The 23,008-nt window shown below is 41.9% G+C and overlaps 1 protein-coding gene across 1 annotated transcript in view; it reads left to right on the top strand.

The window, feature by feature from the left end:
- LIN28A (lin-28 homolog A) overlaps nt 1-2,279 on the top strand; it is a gene marked incomplete at both ends in the record, with an annotated part of 109,175 nt that extends 106,896 nt beyond the window's left edge. The window contains 2 exons of the mRNA XM_082248059.1: nt 255-439; nt 2,093-2,279. Of these exons, the coding sequence (XP_082104185.1) occupies nt 255-439; nt 2,093-2,279 (372 nt within the window). The remainder of the gene's footprint in view (nt 1-254; nt 440-2,092) is intronic.
- Nucleotides 2,280-23,008: the final 20,729 nt, after the last annotated feature.

The following is a 23,008-nucleotide window of genomic DNA, read 5'->3' on the forward strand; positions in this document are numbered from 1 at the left end:
TTTGCCACAACTGTCATACAGACACCTCATTCTCATAATCACAGGACATGACTATATATTACACATTAGATTGGTCATATACTATTAGATTAATTTGGGGCTATGAATTTACACTGTTGGCAGTAGTGGCCTGGTTTTACCAGTAATTATTGTAAAAAAAAAAGAATTGGGTACTGATTGATGCTTTCATAAAGTGGCCAAATTCTTTCCCCTTACCACCATTTTAATAATTATCCCATTTTTCCTATTCACAGAGCAAACTGTACATGGAAGGTTTTCGCAGCCTTAAGGAGGGGGAGTCTGTGGAATTCACTTTCAAGAAATCCTCAAAGGGCTTGGAGTCCACCCGAGTAACGGGGCCAGGGGGTGCCCCATGCATTGGAAGTGAAAGACGGCCTAAAGTAAAGGGGCAACAGAAAAGGAAGCCTAAAGGAGATAGGTAAGGATGCAGACAACAATAAACCAAATCCAAATTGGACCTGAAATATACATCTTGGCATACAAGTTAATTTAGATTTATTATAGTGGTCAATCTCCATCTTTCCTTAGCTGGGACAAGAGGCTTATGTTTGCCATCTATGGAGATTGATGTCAAATTAAGATTGTCATACCAACAGTACCCACGCCTCAAAATTTTCTACCCAACTTGGCGGAGATGATGCTGCATTATATATGTGCTGAGGTTTGCTTCCTTTTGTGTAGAGAACTAAATTTACCCCTCAGTCACAGCGATTTTCAACATAATGGAAATTCTCTGTAGCATACTATCTAAAGAAATAAATGTCTGTTATAGAAGCAGATGGTCCTAAAGTGAGAGCTGGATTTCAATTATTTGGCTTATTGGTACACAAAGTTTGATACCTAACCCTCGGCTATGATCTTCTTCCTTCCTTCCTTCCTTCCTTCCTTCCTTCCTTCCTTCCTTCCTTCCTTCCTTCCTTCCTTCCTTCCTTCCTTCCTTCCTTCCTTCCTTCCTTCCTTTTTTTCTATTTTTTTAAGATATTGCTTGAAAATATCTGCCAATGTATGAATGTCCTTAATGTAAATATCTGTGCATTGATCTATAACCAACAAGATTAACTTTTCTGTGGCGGACATAGGTTTAGTTTACTAATGACAACTGATATTTTCCATGGTGATCATTATTTTAAAGCAGACCTAGACTTTGGAAGCCATGGCCAAGAATGGCACACTGTGTCTTGGTGTAATGGCAGTCATCTTGGTAGGGGAGTGAACCCTGCTTCTTCATGTCAGCCCCAGACCATGGTGAAGGAATTGCATGTCCACTCATACAGGCAGTACTCGGAGAATAATCAAGTGGCATCAGGAGTGGGGGTGGGGCAACTGATACGACAATAGCCGCCAAAAAGGGGAGAGGCAATAGGAGGGGTGAAGGTACAAATCTCCACACACAATCCCAAATATAACCTGCGGATGCTAAATCTTATGAGAATTGTTTCTGCACTGTGCAGCAGCAAATTCGAATGAGATTTAGGATCTTTGGCTTTCCCAAGAAGCGTGAGGAGGTTGAGTGTTGTCACCTGTACCTAAAGGAAATTGGTTGGAAGCTGATGTTCCAGGTAAGTATCTTTTTTTTTATTTTTTTTTTATGCTCACTAATTTTTATTCAGTTTTATTACACCTATAGACTGGAGGGTGTGGGGGGAAAAAGGTAAACAGATAGTAAGTAACTACCGGTAGTTTAATTTATCTGCAAGGGTCCTTTTAGACCAACCAAGATATTACGCCTCACTACATTGCAGAACATTGGCATGCTACTACCCCAGACCCTCACTAACTGCTACATTTCACTTGAGTGCTCCCAACCCCCAACCTACATCTGGTGATTTATGATTCTATTTCAATTTAATGTGAGCCAATGTTAATGGGACACATTTTTATATATACAAAGTGTTTTTTGATCCCTTTTTTTTAACAGGGTAGTGGGCATCTCTTGTTTGTGTCTTGTAATGTTTGGGTTCCTATTGAAAGTGATATCATTCTCTTGGTGTATACGCTTCTGCATCCACTGCAATTTAGTTAAATTCAGTTTGAAAAAGTGTACAAACATGGTTTCATTTTGTTCTTGCAGATGTTATAACTGTGGAGGACTTGATCACCATGCCAAGGAATGTAACTTGCCACCACAGCCCAAGAAATGCCATTTCTGCCAAAGTACTAGCCACATGGTGGCACAGTGCCCAGAGAAGACTGCACAGTTGGTCATCTCACCAGGAAAACCCGCCACTGAGGAGTTGAGCCCTACAGCTGCAGAGTAGCTGACGCCTGGCGCTAGATTCACACTGTGTGATTTTATTTTTTTTTCCCCCTGGTTTGTTAAAGGTTAAGTGCCGGTTCACATATATGCGATGCAGGAACCCTGTGAATCCACTGCGGGTTCCCGCATCGCATTCAATTCGCAGGCAGTTTACAGTGCCATATGCGAATCGCTGGGGGTGTCAATACAAAGTTAACGACACCCCCAGATGAGTTCACATATCGCAGTGCGAACTGTCAGTTCAGATATGAATCTGATCGCATAGGTGTGAACAACCAAGCGATCCGATTCTGGTTTGGATCAGCAAATTGTGTGGGGATAATTTGCTAAACCTGGAGAGTGAAAAATCTGGTGGAGCTCTGCATAGTAGCCAATCGGCTGCTAACTTCAGCTTATTCAATTAAGCTTTGACAAAAAAACAACTTGGAAGCGAATTGGTTTCTAAGCAGCCCTGCAACAGATTTTGCACTCTGCAGTTTTAGTAAATCCTCTCTTGTGACTTATTTTATTCATGGTGATAGGCTACCAAAATTGACCAGTTGAATCTCAGTGTGAATACAGAGCTGGCCCCAAGGCAAATGTTACAATGCAGTTCAAGCCTGAAAACAATGAATGTAATGTTAGACTGACTTATGCTGACCACGAATAGGCAGATTTACACAGATCCTTCTTTTTACAGTATAACTAAGGGCAAGACTTTTTTTCTTTAGTTTCGAATAGAGTGGAGAGGGCTTGAACAGCGGTCAGGCTTTTATTTTATTTTTTTGCCATGCTTACCATTATCACTGAAAGTGAAAGAAAATCCTAAATTTTGCATAGTCCTCAAAACGGTAAGAGGGAAAATCTTCCATTGGGGACACTGGTCCTAGTGACAACAAGGGATTTCCTGTCCTGCCTTTTTTGACAATGGGACAAGAAAGTGAAGGGAAATCTTCCCAATGGGACACAGATGACAAAAAGTAAACTGACAGGGATTATAATCCGATTCTAGGACTATATCCCCCCTCTAACCCTAACCCTATGTCCAGGGGGATGTTTTCCGGGGGGATATTGTCCTGGGGGATAATATCTTATTACCTTATAATCCTCCTTACTCTTTCCAAAATGGGGGGGAAAAAACGGCTTGCCTTTTAGTTTAGGACTATACACATACAGGAAAAGTCCACACGTAATCCTTCATACCAACTACAAGATTGAACATGCACTGACCACAATGGTAAGGAAAAATCTGATTTGCTTTGGACTTTTCAGTACTGCTGTGTGTTGTTACTGGATTTGCTATTATACAATCATTCTTTTATAATGTCAAGCAACAAACTTCCAAATGTTTTCAGGAGAAAAATCCAATTGTGTATGGTCAGCACAATTCCACACCAAACATAAACTGATGTGCTTGAAGGAACACAGCAAAAACCAATGAAGCTTTATATTTTACTAATACTTTTTTTTTAAGTCCTGTGGCAATTCAATAGGAATGATGTTGATTTCTTTAAGTGACCCTCGTAATGGGCATTTTTACATGTGCAGCTAACAGCAATCATCTCAGTTACCAACTATGATTGGTCTTTATGTAATGGGTTTGCCCTTTTCTCGCTATCTCTTTTTATACATTTTATTCTTTGATCCCTCTAAAGTCTGACCTTATTTGTACCCAGTATTTTTTGTCTTTTGATCCCTTCTATGTTTTATATTTTATTCCAAATGAATTTTATTTTTTTCTCTTTTTCACTTTATGGCTGCTTTGAATGTTTAGTCTTATTATTCTTTAATTAATGTGTAAAATGGCAATATGAACATTTCATTATTGAAAGCCTTAGGAGTACCTTACTGGCCATGAGATTTCTAATATTGCTTGCATTTTAATTTAGGTTGAGTGTTGTGTGTTTTTTTTTTTTTTTTTTTTCTTAACCAGGTTACATTTTTTATTTGTTAATATAAATATAAAACTGCAGAACAAAATCCAAAAGTTCAATCAGCTAAAAGTAGATTGTTCATTTAAATATTAGTAGGCAAATTATAGGTATTATGACATTTCTCATCAAGGTAGAGCATTCCCCCTCAACCAAACAAAATATTTGAATGAATCCTATATGGAAAACAAATTATGAGAGAAAACATAAAATTACTTTACCTTAGACTCTGGCTGGCCTGGTGATTTAATTCAGTCTTTCCATAGGTCCATAAGGAAGCTGAGGATCCCTAATCTCATACAGTGCTGGAGAGCAATCCACATACTTGCTATTAAGACAAGTATGGAAGCTCATAATCCTGTGCCAACAGGAACTGCCCTGGTGTAGGCAAGTTTTAAGGTTTGGCCATTCTTAATAAACCAATAAGCCGTTATATATGGGTGCGTTAACAGTGTGTTGCCAACAGATGATGTACTAGGTTGGGCACAACATTACCAAATACAATTATACCCCTACTCCCACTGAAATCTCTACCTATGGCCCTTTCACAAAGGCCAGATCAGGTTTTCCTTAGAAGGGGATTCGTCCACGGATTATGCAGAACAGACACACACACAGCCCACTCTGCTCTATAGGCAATCGAATGTAAATGGACCGGCTGTCTGTTTACACTTGACTGCCCTCAGATACACATGACTGCCCTCAGGTCTGGATTTTTTTTACCAGACTCTGGTGTAGCCGGGTGTAAACCCACACAATTTGATTACATCCGGCACTCCATAGAGGAGAATGGGGGGGGTCTGATCGGATCTTCGGGTAAACCGGACCCGATCAGATCTCTCTTATGAAAGGGGCCTTGCAAAAAATATTTTGAATGGAAGTTAACATCGCTTAGTGTTTTTATTTGATTTTTGGAAATGGCCCAGTATGACTTGGTATATAAGGCTTAAAAACATTTTTTCTAATGACCCCACTGTTTATTGTGGGTTAGAAATGACCCCAAGTATTGCTTGCACATTAATTACAGATTGCTATTGAGGAGGGATATGCAAACTGTGGCCCTAGAGCTGTTGCAAAACTACAAGTCCCATCATGCCTCTGCCTCTCTGGGTGTCATGCTTGTAGCTGTCAGTCTTGCTATGCCTCATGGGACTTGTAGTTCTGCAACAGCTGGAGGGCCAAAGTTTGCATATCCCTGCTATAGAGCATAAGACACTGTATTAGGCCCTGTTCACACCTGTGCATTTTAAGTGCAGTACGTTAAAGTCCTGCCTGCTGCATTTTTCATGCTAAAGTTAAATGGTCTGTGCCTTACAAGTACAGTTTCTCTAGATCTGAGGGGAAGCTCTACTGATTTCTAGCATCCAATCTGCAAGCAAAAATGCAGTATTTTTTATTTTCCTTGCATGTTTCCCCTCAGATCTAGAGCAACTGTACTTGCGGGTGCATTTGCAGTGCACAGACTATTTTTACCTTTATTAAATCAACCCCTTTAAAGTCCATTGATAATACACCTTCAATGCATGTAAAAGGCATCTAAAATGCACTGCACAGATGTGAACCAAGGATAAGAATCTCTTCTTTTTTTAGGTAGCCATTTGTTATGCAATTTCAAATTGTGGCACAGATCAACCAACCATGGGTTGCTGCCTGGGTAATATGTGTCTGATGTCTACAATGTTGCACTTCCCCCTTTAAGCCTCTCTCACTTTGAGGTGACACTGTGTCAGTATGGCAGCAAAGGGGCTGTTCTTGGTAGGCTACAGTTCAACCAATAAGAACAATCTAAAGCTAGCCATACATCAGTAGAATTTTCTTCAATTTGATTCATTTGTGTGGTTTTTGTTTGGGGGGGGGGCAGTTATTTTGCGCCAACACATGCACATTGTAATATATTGTGTGTTGGAACAAAATAAACCTTCTTTTTTTTTTTTTTTTTTTTTAATACGTCTGAGATTACAATCAAGAAGTCGTTCTAGACAAAATTTTAAAGGCTCTCCAACAAAATTGGTTGGTTGGCTCAGTAATGGCAATATGGAATGCCCTGACCAAAAAGGTTTTCAAAATTTCCATTTGAACATTCAAATGAAATTCTACTGGTGTATGGTCCGCTTTATTCAGATGCTCAAAGAGGAGGAAGGGGTACAGTGCATGTTCGTGCTTTGCATCCTGAGTCTCCAGCTCCTATCACAAGCAGATATATATATTTATATAGTGCAAATAATCAGAAATGTAAAGCATTATATAAATATATGTAAATACACAGTGTATTATATACACAATAAATCTGTACATAACTTTTTGTTTTTTAAATCTATTTATCAGCCTGTTTTAACCTACGTTGCCCTCCATACCTGGTATTCACAACCATTACTACAGCATGGTTAGAACTTGCTGGGTATATGATCCTTATATCAGAAAACATATTTATTTGTTTTATATATGTATATTACGTTGTACAAATATATAGTTTTAGTCAGAACTATATGGGTATTTTATAAGTACATAATACAATACATATTTATATATATATATTTTTTTTAGTATCAGTGATGGAGGGCACTGATATTCGGAATGAAGATACAGGGGTAAATTGTACATATCTTCCCATGTCTCATGGTGAAACAAAGAACATAATCAGAATGAATTGCGATCTTTGTGAAAACTGCCTGCTGTCTGTGCTTGTCTTGCTTGAACTGATGCTCTCTGTTGGTATATTAAAGGTTATAAACAACAGCATAATAGGCCAAAGTTTAAAAACTATACAATAAAAGCAGGGACTGTAAGGGTTTGTATGGCCCATGGCATCCTATCAGACAGTTCTTAGGCCCCTGCTTTGTTTTTTTTGGCCTTTAAAGCATATGAGCATCAACTATCAGCATGTAGTACTATGGAGCAGAAAGTTATCTTATATATATCCCATGCACATGTATTTATACAAATAAATATAAATATATTACTCCAGATTGTCTCAGGTAACAGTGTTAGTCTGGATTGGATGGGTGGGGATATTTCTAGGACTATACAAAATGTAAGAAATCTACCTCAGGGATGTCAGGCTGTGTATGTACCCAGGTGTATATACATCAAGCTGTGCACAAATATCCAGCTGATGCTGAGCTCAGGAAAATTTTCTGTGAATCTATGTATGTGTGATGATATATTTTTTTTGTTCTTTTCATTTATTTTTTTTTACTGCCAATAAAATCTTACTGACCCCTTTAAAATTGTTGATTTTATTTATTCCTTATTATAAGACCTCTTGCACATGGTACTGATGTTTTAGCATCAGCATTTCTGGATGTAATTTTAGTGCCGGTTCACATTTGTGGGATCACAAAGATCGCATGTAATTCGGAGCGCACCGCTCCTAAAATGGGATGCGATGTCTGTGCAGTGCAAATTCAGCCATACAGTTTGTATGCATATGGCAGTGTGAACTGCCAGGGGTGCGGATGCGATGTGGGAACGCGCTGTATATTCGCAGTGTTCCCACATCGCAGAAATTTGAACCGGCACTTAAGGAGGAGCTGTGAGAGGAGGAGGCGGAGGCGCTGTGAGAAGCCGAGAAACCGGAAGCTGTGTGTGTGCGTGCAGCGTGTGCTGTGAGTAAGGAGAAGGAGCTGCGGGGGAAGCCGGGTGCGGGAGACCTCCGGGGGAAGCCTGTGACCACCAGTGTAAAGTTACCGAATGGCGGTAGCGGCGGTGGACGGTCAGGAGGGCTGAAGAACTGGAAACGAGCTGGTGACCTGGAACAGCAGCAGGGACATGTGGAGGTGACCGATCAGCTGTTCGGCAGCTGGTGGAGGGGAAATGGCTAGGGACTGTAGGCGACTGACTGTGCTCTGCGACTGACTGGGAGTACCTGTGAGAGTAGCGGAGTACCAGAGGGTGAGAAAGCAGAGTTAGGAAGCTAGAAAACAGCCACACAGGATAAACTTAAATTACTGAATCCCCGTTAGATTAGTATTCGGTGTACATCTTGTGGTATGTATACGTTCCTCGATCATGAGATCGAGGGCAAATACAAATGCACAAAATGTAAGCACGTTGCTTCCCTGGAAGCTCAGGTCTTGAATCTAGGGAAGCAGCTGGCAACACTGAGATGAATGTCCATACCGAAGGAGAGTTAGGATCGTACCCGTCAGGTGCAGGCAGGGACCTGCACAGAGGTGGGCGGAGAAACGGAGGTGCAGGCATCGGAGCAGAGTAGATGGGTGACAGGAAGGGTAGAAGGGGAAAAAGGCAAGGAGGCCGATCCTGGGCTGGAGCACCCCAACCAATACGCCCTGTTGCGTGATGTTGGGGAAACCAGTCAGGGACCAGCATTGCTGGAGCAGAGCGAAGCCCCTAGCTGCCAGGGGAAGAACTCCTCCAGTGAGGTTGGGAGAAAGGGAAAGGAAAGACAGATGCTGGTGGTAGGGGACTCAATCATTAGGACAGACAGTGCAATCTGTCACAAAGACCGTGAGCGCCGAACAGTCTGTTTACCGGGCGTTCGGGTTCGGCACATCACGGATCGGGTGGACAGATTATTGGGTGGGGCTGGGGAAGACCCAGCTGTCATGGTACACGTGGGTACCAATGACATAGGCAAAGGAAGATGGAGAGTCCTAAAGGATTTTAGGGACTTAGGCACTAAGTTGAGGAGTAGGACGTCCAAGGTAGTATTTTCAGAAATACTACCTGTACCTCGAGCCACACCAGAGAGGCAGTGGGAGATTAGGGAAGTTAACAAGTGGCTGAGGAGCTGGTGTAGTAAGGAGGGTTTCGGGTTCCTGGAGAACTGGGCCAACTTCTCAGTCGGCCACCAGCTCTTTGGTAGGGACTGATTGCACCTAAAATGGGGAGGGTGCAGCCGTACTGGGTGAGAGGATGGCCAAACAGTTAGAGGGGCTTTTAAACTAGGTGATGGGGGGGGAGGGTACAGATGTAGAATTAACCAGTGGGGAGCAAGATTCAGAGGGCACAAATGGGGACATTAGCGGTAGGGTGTTCAGAGCTCCTAAACCCAAGGTGGGTATTGGGGAAAAAAATGACATGAGCAGTCTAAAAACATCATCAAACGAGGATATATGCAACCGGTCAAAATTACGAGGTTTGTATTCCAATGTCAGAAGCCTGGCCAACAAGATGGGAGAGCTGGAGCTGCTGATGTTTGAGCAGGACTTAGATTTTGTGGGGATAACAGAGACTTGGTTTGACAGCTCTCATGATTGGATGGCGACCATTCAGGGGTATTCCCTTTATTGCAGGGATAGAGAAGGTAAAAAAGGGGGAGGAGTATGTCTGTATATTAAGAACAGTGTACAGGTAAATATGAGGGATGATATTAATAATGGAGCTATGGACGGGGCAGAATCCCTATGGGTAGAACTTTAAAAGGGAAGGCACTATAGGGAAGGTAATATTGGGCGTATGCTATAGGCCCCCCCAACCAGAGGGAGGAGGGGGAGGCGGACCTCCTTTTACAGATAGGATTGGCAGCAAGGATGGGAAATGTCATTATAATGGGGGACTTAAATTATCCAGATATAGACTGGGCAGAAGGAACCGCGCATTCAGCCAAGGCTCGGCAGTTCCTAAATGTTTTGCAGGACAATGAGTCAGATGGTGAACGCACCGACAAACAATGCGGTACTTGACCTACTGATTACCAACAATACAGACCTTCTCACGGATATAGACATATGGGGCAACTTAGGAAACAGTGACCATAGGTCAATTAGTTTCAGTATTAAATCATAGTAATGGGAAACACAAGGGTAATAAAAGAACACTGAATTTCAGAAGAGCCAATTTCCCAAAACTGCGCTCTCTGCTAGAAAATATCAAATGGGATAGAACCCTGGGAACAAAGAACACGGAGGAAAAATGGGAGTGCTTCAAGAGCATACTAAACAAAGGGATTGGCCAGTGCATTCCAAAGGGAAATAAATTTAAAAGAGCAAAACTAAACCCTGAGTGGCTAAACTCCAACATAAAAATGCATATTAATACTAAAAAAAGGCCTTCAAAAAATACAAGACTGAGAGGTCATTGGCAGCATTCAAGCATTACAAAGAGTGTAATAAGAAATGTAAAGACGAAATCAAGGCGGCTAAAATAGAACACGAGAGACATATAGCGGAAGAGAGTAAAAAGAACCCCAAGAAATTCTTTAAGTATATAAACAGTAAGAAAGCGAGGCCAGAGCACATTGGCCCCATAAAAGACGACAAAGGAAATATGGCCACAGAGGACAGAGAAAAGGCGGAAGTGTTAAATAATTTCTTCTCTTCAGTCTTCACAAAAGAATGGGGGGGGGGGGCTATACTAACCCAGCTTGTAAGGCTAATCTAAATAATAAAACTCAGGAAGTACCCCCATGGCTAACAGAAGATAGACTTAGAACTAAACTAGAGAAACTTAACATTAATAAATCACCGGGACCGGATGGCTTGCACCAGAGGGTTCTTAAAGAGCTCAGCCAGGTGATTGCCAGACCATTATTCTTGATCTTTAGGGATAGTCTACAGACAGGTATGGTGCCAGCTGATTGGAAAAAAGCCAACGTGGTACCAATATTTAAAAAAGGGATATATCCCGGGTAACTATAGGCCGGTCAGCCTAACATCAGTAGTCTGCAAGATTTTGGAGGGGATGTTAAGGGACCACATACAAGACTTTAGTAATGAAAATGGTATTAGTAATCAGCAAGGATTCATGAAAAATCGTTCTTGCCAAACCAATCTATTAACCTTCTACGATGAAGTGAGCTGCCACCTAGATAAAGGTAAGCCTGTGGATGTGGTGTATCTGGACTTTGCAAAGGCCTTTGACACAGTTCCCCACAAACGCTTTCTGTACAAACTAAGGAAGGTAGGTATGGACCATAGGGTGAGTACCTGGATAGAGAACTTGCTCCAGGGGAGAGTCCAGAGGGTGGTGATTAATGGGGAGTACTCGGATTGGGCGGGTGTGGAGAGTGGGGTTCCCCAAGGTTCTGTCCTGGGGCCAATCCTGTTTAATTTATTCATAAATGATCTAGAGGAGGGGATATTGAGTACAATCTCAGTATTTGCGGATGATACTAAACTAAGCATGCCAATATCTTCTATGCAGGATGCAGAAACCTTACAAGCGGATCTGAACAAAATAATGGGGTGGGCAACTACATGGCAGATGAGGTTTAATGTTGAAAATGTAATGCACTTGGGTGTCAGAAACACGAAGGCAAGGTACTCAATGGGGGGGAAACCTCTGGGTGAGTCTAGGATGGAAAAGGACCTGGGGGTACTGGTAGACATCAGGCTTGGCAGTGGCATGCAATGCCAAGCCACTGCAAACAAAGCCAACAGAATACTGGCATGTACAGTGGGGATCGAAAGTTTGGGCACCCCAGGTAAAAATTTGTATTAATGTGCATAAAGAAGCCAAGGAAAGATTTAAAAATCTCCAAAAGGCATCAAATTACAGATTAGACATTCTTATAATATGTCAACAAAAGTTAGATTTTATTTCCATCATTTACACTTTCAAAATAACCGAAAACAAAAAAATGGCGTCTGCAAAAGTTTGGGCACCCTGCAGAGTTAATCTCTTGTACTGTCCCCTTTGGTAAGTATCACAGCTTGTAAACGCTTTTTGTAGCCTGCCAAGAGTCTTTCAATTCTTGTTTGAGGTATCTTTGCCCATTCTTCCTTACAAAAGTCTTCCAGTTCTTTGAGATTTCTAGGCTGTCTGTCACGCACTGCTCTTTTAAGGTCTATCCATAGATTTTCAATTATGTTGAGGTCAGGAGATTGTTAAGGCCATGGCAAAACCTTCAGTTTACGCCTCTTGATGTAATCCCCCGTGGATTTCGAGGTGTGTTTATGATCATTATCCATTTGTAGAAGCCATTCTCTCTTTAACTTCAGCTTTTTCACAGATGGCATCAAGTTACCATCCAAAATTTGCTGACATTTTATTGAATACATTTTTCCTTCTACTCGTGAGATGTTCCCTGTGCCAATGGCTGCAATACAACCCCAAAGCATGATTGATCCACCCCCATGCTTAACAGTTGGACAGAGGTTCTTTTCATTAAATTCTGTGCCCCTTCTCCAAACGTACCTTTGCTCATTCTGGCCAAAAAGTTCAATTTTAACCTCATCGGTCCACAGAACTTGTTTCCAAAATGCATCAGGCTTGTCTATATGTTCATTTGCAGAGTTCAAACGCTGATTTTTTGTGGTGAGGACGTAGAAGAGGTTTTCTTCTGATGATACCATATTTGTGCAAGTATCCATATTTGTACAAGTATCTCTTTATAGTGGAATAGTGTACCACAACTCCTGTGTCTGCCAGATCTTTCTGGAGGGATCGTGCAGTCAAATGTGGGTTTTGAATTGTTTTTTTCACAATCCTGCGAGCTGTTCTGTCTGATATTTTTCTTGGTCTTCCAGATCTTGCTTTAACTTCCACTGTTCCTGATGACTGCCATTTCTTAATTCCATTCCGAACAAAGGATATTGACATCTGAAAACGCTTTGCTATCTTCTTTTAGCCTTCTCCAGCTTTGTGAGCGTCAACTATTTTCAGTTTCAGTTTTCTAGACAACTGCTTAGAAGATCCCATGGTGCTGATTGTTGGGGCAAGGTCAGATGAGTCTGGGCATTTAAAACCTCTGATTGACATCACCTGGTCTTTCCAGATGATGATTGAGAACAATCCATAACACTGGCAGGTCTCAGCCTTGCAAAGGGGGCAGTGCATGCTATAAATTCTGCAGGGTGCCCAAACATTTGCAGACGCCATTTTTTTGTTTTCTGTAATTTTGAAAGTGTCAATGATGGAAATAAAATCTAACTTTTGTTGACATTATAAGAATGTCTAATCTGTAATGTGATGCCTTTTGGAGATTTTTCCATCTTTCCTTGGCTTCTTTATGCACATTAATACAAATTTTTACCTGGGGTGCCAAAAACTTTCGATCTCCACTGTATAAAAAAGGGGATTCACTCCAGAAATAATGAGGTTATTCTCCCACTCTACAAGACTCTGGTCCGGCCACATCTGGAGTATGCTGCCCAGTTCTGGGCACCGGTCCTCAGGAAGGATGTGCTGGAACTGGAGAGAGTCCAGAGAAAAATAATTAGGGGAATGGAGGGCATCGCCTATGAGGAAAGACTACAAGCACTGAACTTATTCTCTCTGGAGAAGAAACGATTGAGGGGGATATGATATCAATGTACAAATACTGTACTGGCGACCCTAGCATAAGGAACAAACTTTTCAGAGAAAGGGAATACAATAACACACGTGGCCACTCACTAAAACTAGAGGAAAAATGGTTTAACCTTAAAATACGTAAGGGGTTCTTTACTGTCAGAGCAGTAAGGATGTGGAATTCTCTTCCACAAGCAGTCGTATCAGCAGAGAGCATCGATAGTTTAAAAAAACTATTAGATGGGCACCTTAAAGACCACAACATACAGGGGTATACAATGTACGGTTAACATCAAACACACACACATCATAGGTTGAACTGGATGGACTGATGTCTTTTTTCAACCTCACAAACTATGTAAGGTGTTTATGTTGGGCATATTTATGCACGCATTTGCGTGTATGCACATTTGCTCGTACAAAACATTCCTAGACATAATCCATAAATATTTATGCTCGTATGCACATTTCAGTGCAAAATATTGTCCAGGAAAGCAGATTTTTTACCTCAAAATTATGCAGCACCTGTTTACTGGCCTGTGTACAGGCACCCTGTAAATGTTGTACCAAGCTTTTTTAAGCTGCAGTATGCAAAAACCCTAAAAAGGTTTCAGATCTACATTTAACCTACACGAAGGCAACATTATTGGTGCATTCACACCCCGCACTTTGATTAGATGCAAGAACTCCAGCATAGGGCTCCCATGATTAACTGCGGAAAGAAGCCCCTTTTAAACCAAGGAGCGCCTGCCGGCTCCCGCAGCTAATTATGGGCACTCGCAAGTAATCTTTGATGCAGCGATCACATGCAAGTGATAGACCCTAGATGCAATTAGTAATGATAAACGTATCTCTTTAAAGATCACTACATGCTTTGTATTTTATCATTGGTTGATCTAGATCAGTGTTTCTCAACCTTTTTAACACAGAGGAACCTTTTGAAATAAAGTTCTAGTCTCAGGGAACCCCGGCTAAAAATTACTATATCTACAACTCATGATACATAAGTGTGATGGTCAGTAGAAAGAATGTTCCGGCCATTCATGTTCAATTTTCTTATACAATTTTCTGTTAGATTTACCACAAACCACATAATATGAGGTCAAAGCCAGTGGTGTATTTAGGTTTTGTGCTGCCCTAGGCCTGACTAAACTTGGGCACCCCTAATTTAATTATGACCCACTCCTTCCTGTAAAGGCCACACCCTTTCCTGTTTATGACCCGCCCTGTCATCTGCAAACCACAGACCACAACCACAGCCTATCAGTGCCCATCAGTGCAGCCTCATGAGTTCCCATAAGTTCAGCTTCATCAGTGCCCATCAGTGCTGCCTTATCAGTGCAGCAATATCAGTGCAGCTTATCAGTCCTGCCTCATCAGTGGCCAACAGTGCAGTCTATTAGTGCCCATCAGTGCAACATATCAGTGCCCATCAGGGCAGCATATCAGTGCAGCCCCATCAGCTTTTTTGCTGCCCCCCTGCAAAGTGCTGCCCTAGGCCTGGGCCTTGTTGGCCTAGGCCAAGATACAGCACTGGTCAAAGCTAAACAACACATTCACTTGTATGCAATTAGGCAGGCCTTTGTACTACATAGTTGAAGGTAAATTTCAAGAAAATTGTACAGAAAATTGTATAATGTATGGCCAGCGTAACACTTGTGGTCATTGTGATGTATTAACCCCTTAGAGATATCTAAAAAGATCAAAGGTGTCAGTGGGAACTTATCTGAGAGGCAGAAATTGTTCATTGTTTGAGGAATCCCTAGCAACCTCTGGAGGTAACTTAGAGTTTCATGGAACCCTGGTTGAGAAACCCTGATCCTAGATGGATAATCATTCTCTCTATTAAACATTTGTGTTTGTTTGATATGCATTACTTGAAATTTACCAATAAAAACTATTGGAAACAAAAGATCTCTTTATGCCTAGAATACCCAGTGTAACTTCGTCAAAAGGGAAGTCCGAGACAAAAGAGTATGCCTAAAAGGAAAACACACTTGTCCTCATCTGGAAACCTTTCCAGATGAGTCTTTGAGACACAAAAGAGGTAACTCAAATAAGAACTCAATAGGAAATACATTTACATAAAAACAATTACTTCTTTCAAGGCTCACAGTAGAGAAATTTGCATAGAGGGGAATATTCACTGATAGCTGAATCATGGGGTTAAACATTCCTACAACAGACTTGCTAGCAGTGTTAATTTTGGCAGCAAATTTCAATTTAGTATTAGTCTTAAGCCCGTACACACGTACCGATCGTCGGCCGAACGATCGGCCGTCTTTTGTCCAGGGCTGTTCTGTCTGTTGAAAACTGCAAAAGACTGCACACGAATTTTGTCGGCCAACAACAGCCGACTGCAGAAGTGATGTCATGTGATGGTTAACTTTCCTTGTGTTTTTTATTTTCTGAGCATGCCCAGTCTTGCAAATCTGCTGATTGTCGGCCGAATTCTGTACTGACTGGCAAACAATCGGCCGTTCTGGTGTTGGCCAACAAAAATTTTAATGCCTACACGACTGATTCTTTTCGGCCGAAAGTGCGCTGTCGGAAGCATCATACTAACAAGCCTACAATTGGCCGATCGGTCGTCGGCCGAATATTTACGGCCGACAATCGGTACGTGTGTACGGGGCGTAAGTCTTAGGACTAAAATGGCATTTTAGTTTTAGTCCCATTTTAGTCTTCTGCAAGTGTTTTAGTTTTAGTCGTATTTAGTCGACTAAAACTCCAGTACATTTTAGCAAACTAAAACATCTTACATTTTAGTCGACTAAAACGTCCTACATTTTAGTCGACTAAAACGTCCTACATTTTAGTCGACTAAAGCCCCATACACACGTACCGATCGTCGGCCGAACGATTGGCCGTCTTTTGTCCATGGCTGTCGTGTCTGTTGAAAACTGCAAAAGGCTGCACACGAATTTTGTCGGCCAACAACAGCCGACTGCAGAAGTGATGTCATGTGATGGTTAACTTTCCTTGTCTTTTTTCTTTTCTGAGCATGCCTAGTCTTGCAAATCTGCTGTCTGTCGGCCAAAATCTGTACTGACTGGCGAACAATCGGCCGTTCTGGTGTTGGCCAACAAAAATTTTAATGCCTGCACGACAGATTCTGTTCGGCCGAAAATGCGCTGTCGGAAGCATCATACTAACAAGCCTACAATTGGCCGATCGGTCGTCGGCCGAATATTTACGGCCGACAATCGGTACGTGTGTACGGGGCGTAAGTCTTAGGACTAAAATGGCATTTTAGTTTTAGTCCCATTTTAGTCTTCTGCAAGTGTTTTAGTTTTAGTCGTATTTAGTCGACTAAAACTCCAGTACATTTTAGCAAACTAAAACATCTTACATTTTAGTCGACTAAAACGTCCTACATTTTAGTCGACTAAAACGTCCTACATTTTAGTCGACTAAAGCCCCATACACACGTACCGATCGTCGGCCGAACGATTGGCCGTCTTTTGTCCATGGCTGTCGTGTCTGTTGAAAACTGCAAAAGGCTGCACACGAATTTTGTCGGCCAACAACAGCCGACTGCAGAAGTGATGTCATGTGATGGTTAACTTTCCTTGTCTTTTTTCTTTTCTGAGCATGCCTAGTCTTGCAAATCTGCTGTCTGTCGGCCAAAATCTGTACTGACTGGCGAACAATCGGCCGTTCTGGTGTTGGCCAACAAAAATTTTAATGTCTGCACGACAGATTCTGTTCGGCCGAAAATGCGCTGTCGGAAGCATCATACTAACAAGCCTACAATCGGCCGATCGGTCGTTGGCCGAATATTTACGGCCGACAATGGGTACGTGTGTACGGGGCTTAAAACTCATTTTAGTCATGTAAATGGTCATGGTCAGGTCAGAGAGGAGGCCTGTAATGCTGCTGCCTGCAGTCAGTGCAGTGAGTGCACACAGTGCTGCTCAGATTGCTGGATGGGGGTCTCCGGTTTAAAGGTGGTACTCTGGTCTGACTCTGAACTGAAGTTGTTGAACAGGATGGGCCGGGCGGGCCTCAGCGACCTATATGCATGCACACAGTCCTGGATGGATGGCGGAATCGGATGCCAGTGGTGACTGGTGAGTGGTCTGAAGGGACTCAGGGAGGCAGTAATAGCTGGCCTGGATGTTAACTCACAGTGGGTGCTCTGCTCTGGATGTGGTGGTGGCCGGGTTCCAGTGCTGTGTGATGAGTCGGGACTGGCACGTCTGGCTGTTGTGCTGCAGTGCTCTGGTGAGGTCAGGTGACTGGTCTCGAGTTAAATCTCTTGTAGTAGTCCACTCCTCACGTCGGACGCCACGCTAGACGCCACACAGGCGGAGCTCCGTGAAAACCGGAAGTTGGGTAAACGTCCCTGCCTCACATTCTCGTTTAGTTTTCGTTCGTTAACAAAAACGGATTTGATTTTTGTCATAGTTGTCGTCATTTGACAAAAATGTGCTATACTTTGCGTCTCGTTTTCGTCAGTTGAAAAATGCCGGTGACGAAAGTGGTGACGAAAACGTTTTCGTTGACGAAATTAACACTGCTGTAAACTCCATTGGCTGTAATGTCATTGCACATATTACCTGAATATATTACCAACATTAAATATTAGGGAAAAATATAAGAAAAGCCTTTTTCTTAATTGTTTAGTTTTCAGCAGCTTAGTAGATGCTCCTTACTTATGCGTATGCGGTGGTGCAATACATGTGTTAATTTTGATGATGTCAATATTTTATTTAGTTTTAGTTATAGCCTATATATATATATATATATATATATATATATATATATATATATATATATTTTTTTTTTTAGCAGAGACCCTAGAGAATAAAATGGCAATTGTTAATCGTTGCAATCTTTTATGTCACACTGTATTTGCGCAGAAGTCTTTCAAACGCAGTTGTTTGGAAAATAGTACACTTTAATTAATTTAAAAAAACTAAACAGTAAAGTTAGCCCAATCTATTTGTATAATGTAAAAGGATGATGTTACTCCGAGAATCATGAGAGAATTGTGATCTTTTTTCTAAGCAAAAGAATCGTGATTCTCATTTTATTCAGAATCGTGCAGCTCTACATGTACCTTCTTGAGGAGAGGGACCTTGCGGGCACTGCAGAATTTCAGTCCATGGCAGCGTATAGTGTTACCAATGTTTTTTTTGGCGACTGTGGTCCCAACTGCCTTGAGATCAGTCACAAGCTCCTCCCGTATAGTTCTGGGCTGATCCCTCACTTTTCTCTTGATCATCCTTACCCCATGAAATCTTGCATGGAGCGATTAATGGTTATTTTGTATTTCTTCCATTTGTGAATTATAGCTCCAACAGTTGTCTCCTTCTCACCAAGCTTCTTGCTGGTGGTCTTGTAGCCCATTCCAGCCTTGTGCAGGTCTATAATCTTGTCCATGACTTCCAATGACAGCTCTTTGGTCTTGCCGATGATGGTGGGTTTGAATGGATGAAAGGAAAGAAATTCTGTGGACAGGTGTCTTTTATACACATAAGTTTTCATTAGGAACACCTTCTTAAATTGACAGGACTAATCTGTGTACCACATGAGCACATACTGTAGCCAGTCTGTGGGAGCCAGAATTATTTTTGGTTGGTAGGGGATCAAATACTTTTTTTACTCCCTGAACTGCAACTCAATTTATAACTTTTGTAACTTGTGTTTTTTCAGGATTTTTGGTTGATAATCTGCATCTATCATTTAAAATACACCTATGATAACTATAGATCCTTCACTTCTTTGTAAATGGGAAAACTTACAAAATCTGCAGGGGATCAAATAATTATTTTCCCCACTGTATGTAAATACACAATGTATATACTGTATGGATGGTAAAAAAAAAACAGCCAAAAAAAGCATGCATTTAGGAGGTGGCAGAATCTCTTCCAGAATGGCTGGAAACCGCTGCTCTGACACCCTCTGAAAAGCAATCAGCACAGATTGCTTTTCAGAGAGCAGTATAAACTGCTGCTCATGTGAAAGATGCCTTATGCTAGCTTTTCAAAATAAAAAATGTAGTAATAAAGAGGTTGGATAAAAGATTTAGTACAGCATAAAACATTTGGTATTAAAATTGTACATGTATATACTGTAACTGTATATAATAGACCAAAAAGAGGGCCTGCTGAGGATGAACGAGGAACAGAGATATTTGGTCTTTTGGACATTTAGGAGTTATGTACACATTTACAGTATGTGCTGGCAGACAGTGAATCTTTTTGGTGAAAATGGATTAGATGGGAATTATTTCTAAGCCTGGTACATAAAAGTGAGTACACCCCTTACATTTTTGTAAATATTTTATTATATCTTTTCATGTGACAACACTTAAGAAATTACACTTTGCTACAATGTAAAGTAGTGATTGTACAGCTTGTAAAACAGTGTAAATTTGCTGTCCCCTCAAAATAACTCAACGCACAGCCATTAATGTCTAAACCGCTGGCAACAAAGTGAGTACACGCCCTAAGTGAAAATGTCCAAATTGGGCCCAACTAGCCATTTTCCCTCCCCGGTGTCATGTGACTTGTTAGTGTTACAAGGTCTCAGGTGTGAATGGGAAGCAGGTGTGTTAAATTTGGTGTTATCGCTCCCACTCTCTCATACTGGTCACTGGAAGTTCAACATGGCACCTCATAGCAAAGAACTCCCTGAGGATCTGAAAAAACGAATTGTTGCTCTATATAAAGATGACCTAGGCTATAAGAAGACTGATAAGACCCTGAAACTGAGGTGCAGCATGGTGGCCAAGACCATGCAGCGGTTTAACAGGACAGGTTCCACTCAGAACAGGCCTCCTTATGGTCGACCAAAGAAGTTGAGTGCACATGCTCAGCATCATATCCAGAAGTTGTCTTTGGGAAATAGACGTATGAGTGCTGCCAGCATTGCTGCAGAGGTTAAAGGGGTGGGGGTTCAGTCCGTCAGTGCTCAGACCATACGTCCCACACTGCATCAAATTGGTCTGCATGGCTGTTGTCCCAGAAGGAAGCCTCTTCTAAAGATGATGCACAAGAAAGCATGCAAACAGTTTGCTCAAGACAAGCAGACTAAGGATATGGATAACTATAGCCATGTCCTGTGGTCTGATGAGACCAAGATAAACTTATTTGGTTCAGATGGTGTCAAGCGTGTGTGGCAGCAACCAGGTGAGGAGTACAAAGACAAGTGTGTCTTGCCTACAGTCAAGCATGGTGGAGGGAGCGTCATGGTCTGGGGCTGCATGAGTGCTGCCAGCACTGGGGAGCTACAGTTCATTGAAGGAACCATGAATGCCAACATGTACTGTGAATTACTGAAGCAGAGCATGATCCCCTCCCTTTGGAAACTGGGCAGTATTTCAACATGAATAACGACCCCAAACACACCTCCAAGACTACCACTGCCTTGCTAAAGAAGCTGAGGGTAAAGGTCATGGACTGGCCAAGCATGTCTCCAGGCCCAAACCCTATTGAGCATCTGTAGGGCATCCTCAAACGGAAGGTGGAGGAGCGCAAGGTCTCTAACATCTACCAGCTCTGTGATGACCTCATGGAGGAGTGGAAGAGGACTCCAGTGGCAACCTGTGAAGCTCTGGTGAACTCCATGCCCAAGAGGGTTAAGGCAGTACTGGAAAAATTGGTGGCCACACAAAATATTGATACGTTGGGCCCAATTTGGACTTGTTCACTTAGGGGTGTACTCACTTTTGTTGCCAGCGGTTTAGACATTAATGGCTGTGTGTTGAGTTATTTTGAGGGGACAGAAAATGTACACTGTTATACAAGCTGTACACTCACTACTTTACATTGTAGCAAAGTGTCATTTCTTCAGTGCTGTCACATAAAAAGATATAATAAAATATTTACAAAAACGTGAGGGGTGTACTCACTTTTGTGAGATATTGTACTTACATTTTTATTTTTTCGATCAACCCAGGGGGCTAAACGAAAAAAAAAAAAAACTGTCAGATCGCCGCACTAATACAGGCGATGTTAGTGCGGCGATCTCCACTGCTGTGCCTTTGTGTTCTGACAGAGGCACTGCCCCCACCATAACACACTGATTGGTGTTTGCAGCCATTGGCTGCAAGCGCTGATCGGATGCTGGTTTTTGCAGCATGTCCCTTTGATAAAAGGTCATTAGAACCAGCTTATAATTAGCCCCATGTGTACCCTGCCTTAGTGTTTTTATTACTATTTATATTATTGCTATTGTAATATTGTATTAATTGCTGGTTTGGCATGACCTCAGAATTAAAAGATATTTAGAGCCACAGCACACACTTTCACTTCATTACATCAGCATTGTAATAGCATTACAAACTATAGTTATTTTTGACAATCCAATATAAGCGTACTTGAAAAATCTCCTTTCATGTTCTGAGTTCTGCCTGTCTGCTGGTCATCTCTTTCCACATCTTCCTGGATTCCCAGCATGCTTTGCAGCTTCTCCTCTGCTGTTTACTTTCACCTTCTAAGGACTACATATCCCATGGTACCTTGCTGTCCGCAAGCAGTAATTCCTATACTGATTTCACCTCCTGAAACTCCTCCTCTCAGCAACTCTGTAGATGAAAAGACAGGCTCTGTGAAATGTGTGAGACATCAGTGCCTACTCACAGGATATAGTGTCACAGAATTCAAGGAAACAAATGTGTGGGAATTCTTCAACAAGTACGTTTACAAACTTCAAGATCGTTCAGATTAAAACGAGTGGCCAAGAAATAAATGAAATATAATGTGGAAATGAATATATGATTTAGAAATCCTCCTTTATAATGGGGATGCAATCTTGCTTACTTGATCCTCTGCTATCACAGATTCCCTTCAGTCTGTAAGACAGGTACCCAAAGCAGTGGCAGCTTACCTGTCTTACAGACCGGTGGCAGACCGACCGCATCATACTCCCCCCCCCCCCCCGACCACACCACACTGCTCTGTGCCCTGGACCCACCCTTTTTTTAGCCTGTGAGAGCCTCTGGCTCTAATCACATGGTTAAAAACAAAAAAAAGCCCCATTGAACTCCATGCGTCCGGAGTCCCGCATGTAGATTAGGGGGTCAGACGCATGGATGGGGGGGGGGGGGGGCGGCACCACTGACCCAAAGCATAGAGAAGAGTGAGTCACTATGCACCAGCATTTGCAGATTCTCTGACTTTGTTAAAGTTCAACTAAAGGCTAAACCTTTTTTTTTTTTCGCTTTGGATAGAATGGAGACGGTTTAGATCCCCTGTCAGTTTTTTTTTCCCCGTTTCACCCTCTCTATTTGTCCTGTTTACCATTATCATTAAAAGTGAAAGTAAAAGAAAATCCCAAATTTTTGGTTGGCCCCTAGTAAAGTAATAGAGGGGAAATCTTCCAATGGGGACATTAGATCTGGTGGACATTAGATCCCCAAGCAATGCACCTAATTTGCAGGGTTTTCCTCTCACTTCCTGTTTTGGGTATGAGACAGGAAGTGAGGAGAAATCTCCCCAATGGGACACAGATGGCAAAAAATAAACTGCCAGGGGTTAAACCCCTGCCTTACTCTATCCAAAATGAGAAAAAAACTGCTTTCCCTGGTCCCTAGCCTTAAATGAGCATGTAACCCTTGCAGTGTGGGGCTATCCCCAATCCAAAGCAGGCTTTTTACTTTCCACAGTGACAGGCTCTA

This window comes from Pelophylax lessonae (genome assembly GCF_965119305.1).
Source record: "Pelophylax lessonae genome assembly, chromosome: 2".
Classification (NCBI taxonomy): domain Eukaryota; kingdom Metazoa; phylum Chordata; class Amphibia; order Anura; family Ranidae; genus Pelophylax; species Pelophylax lessonae.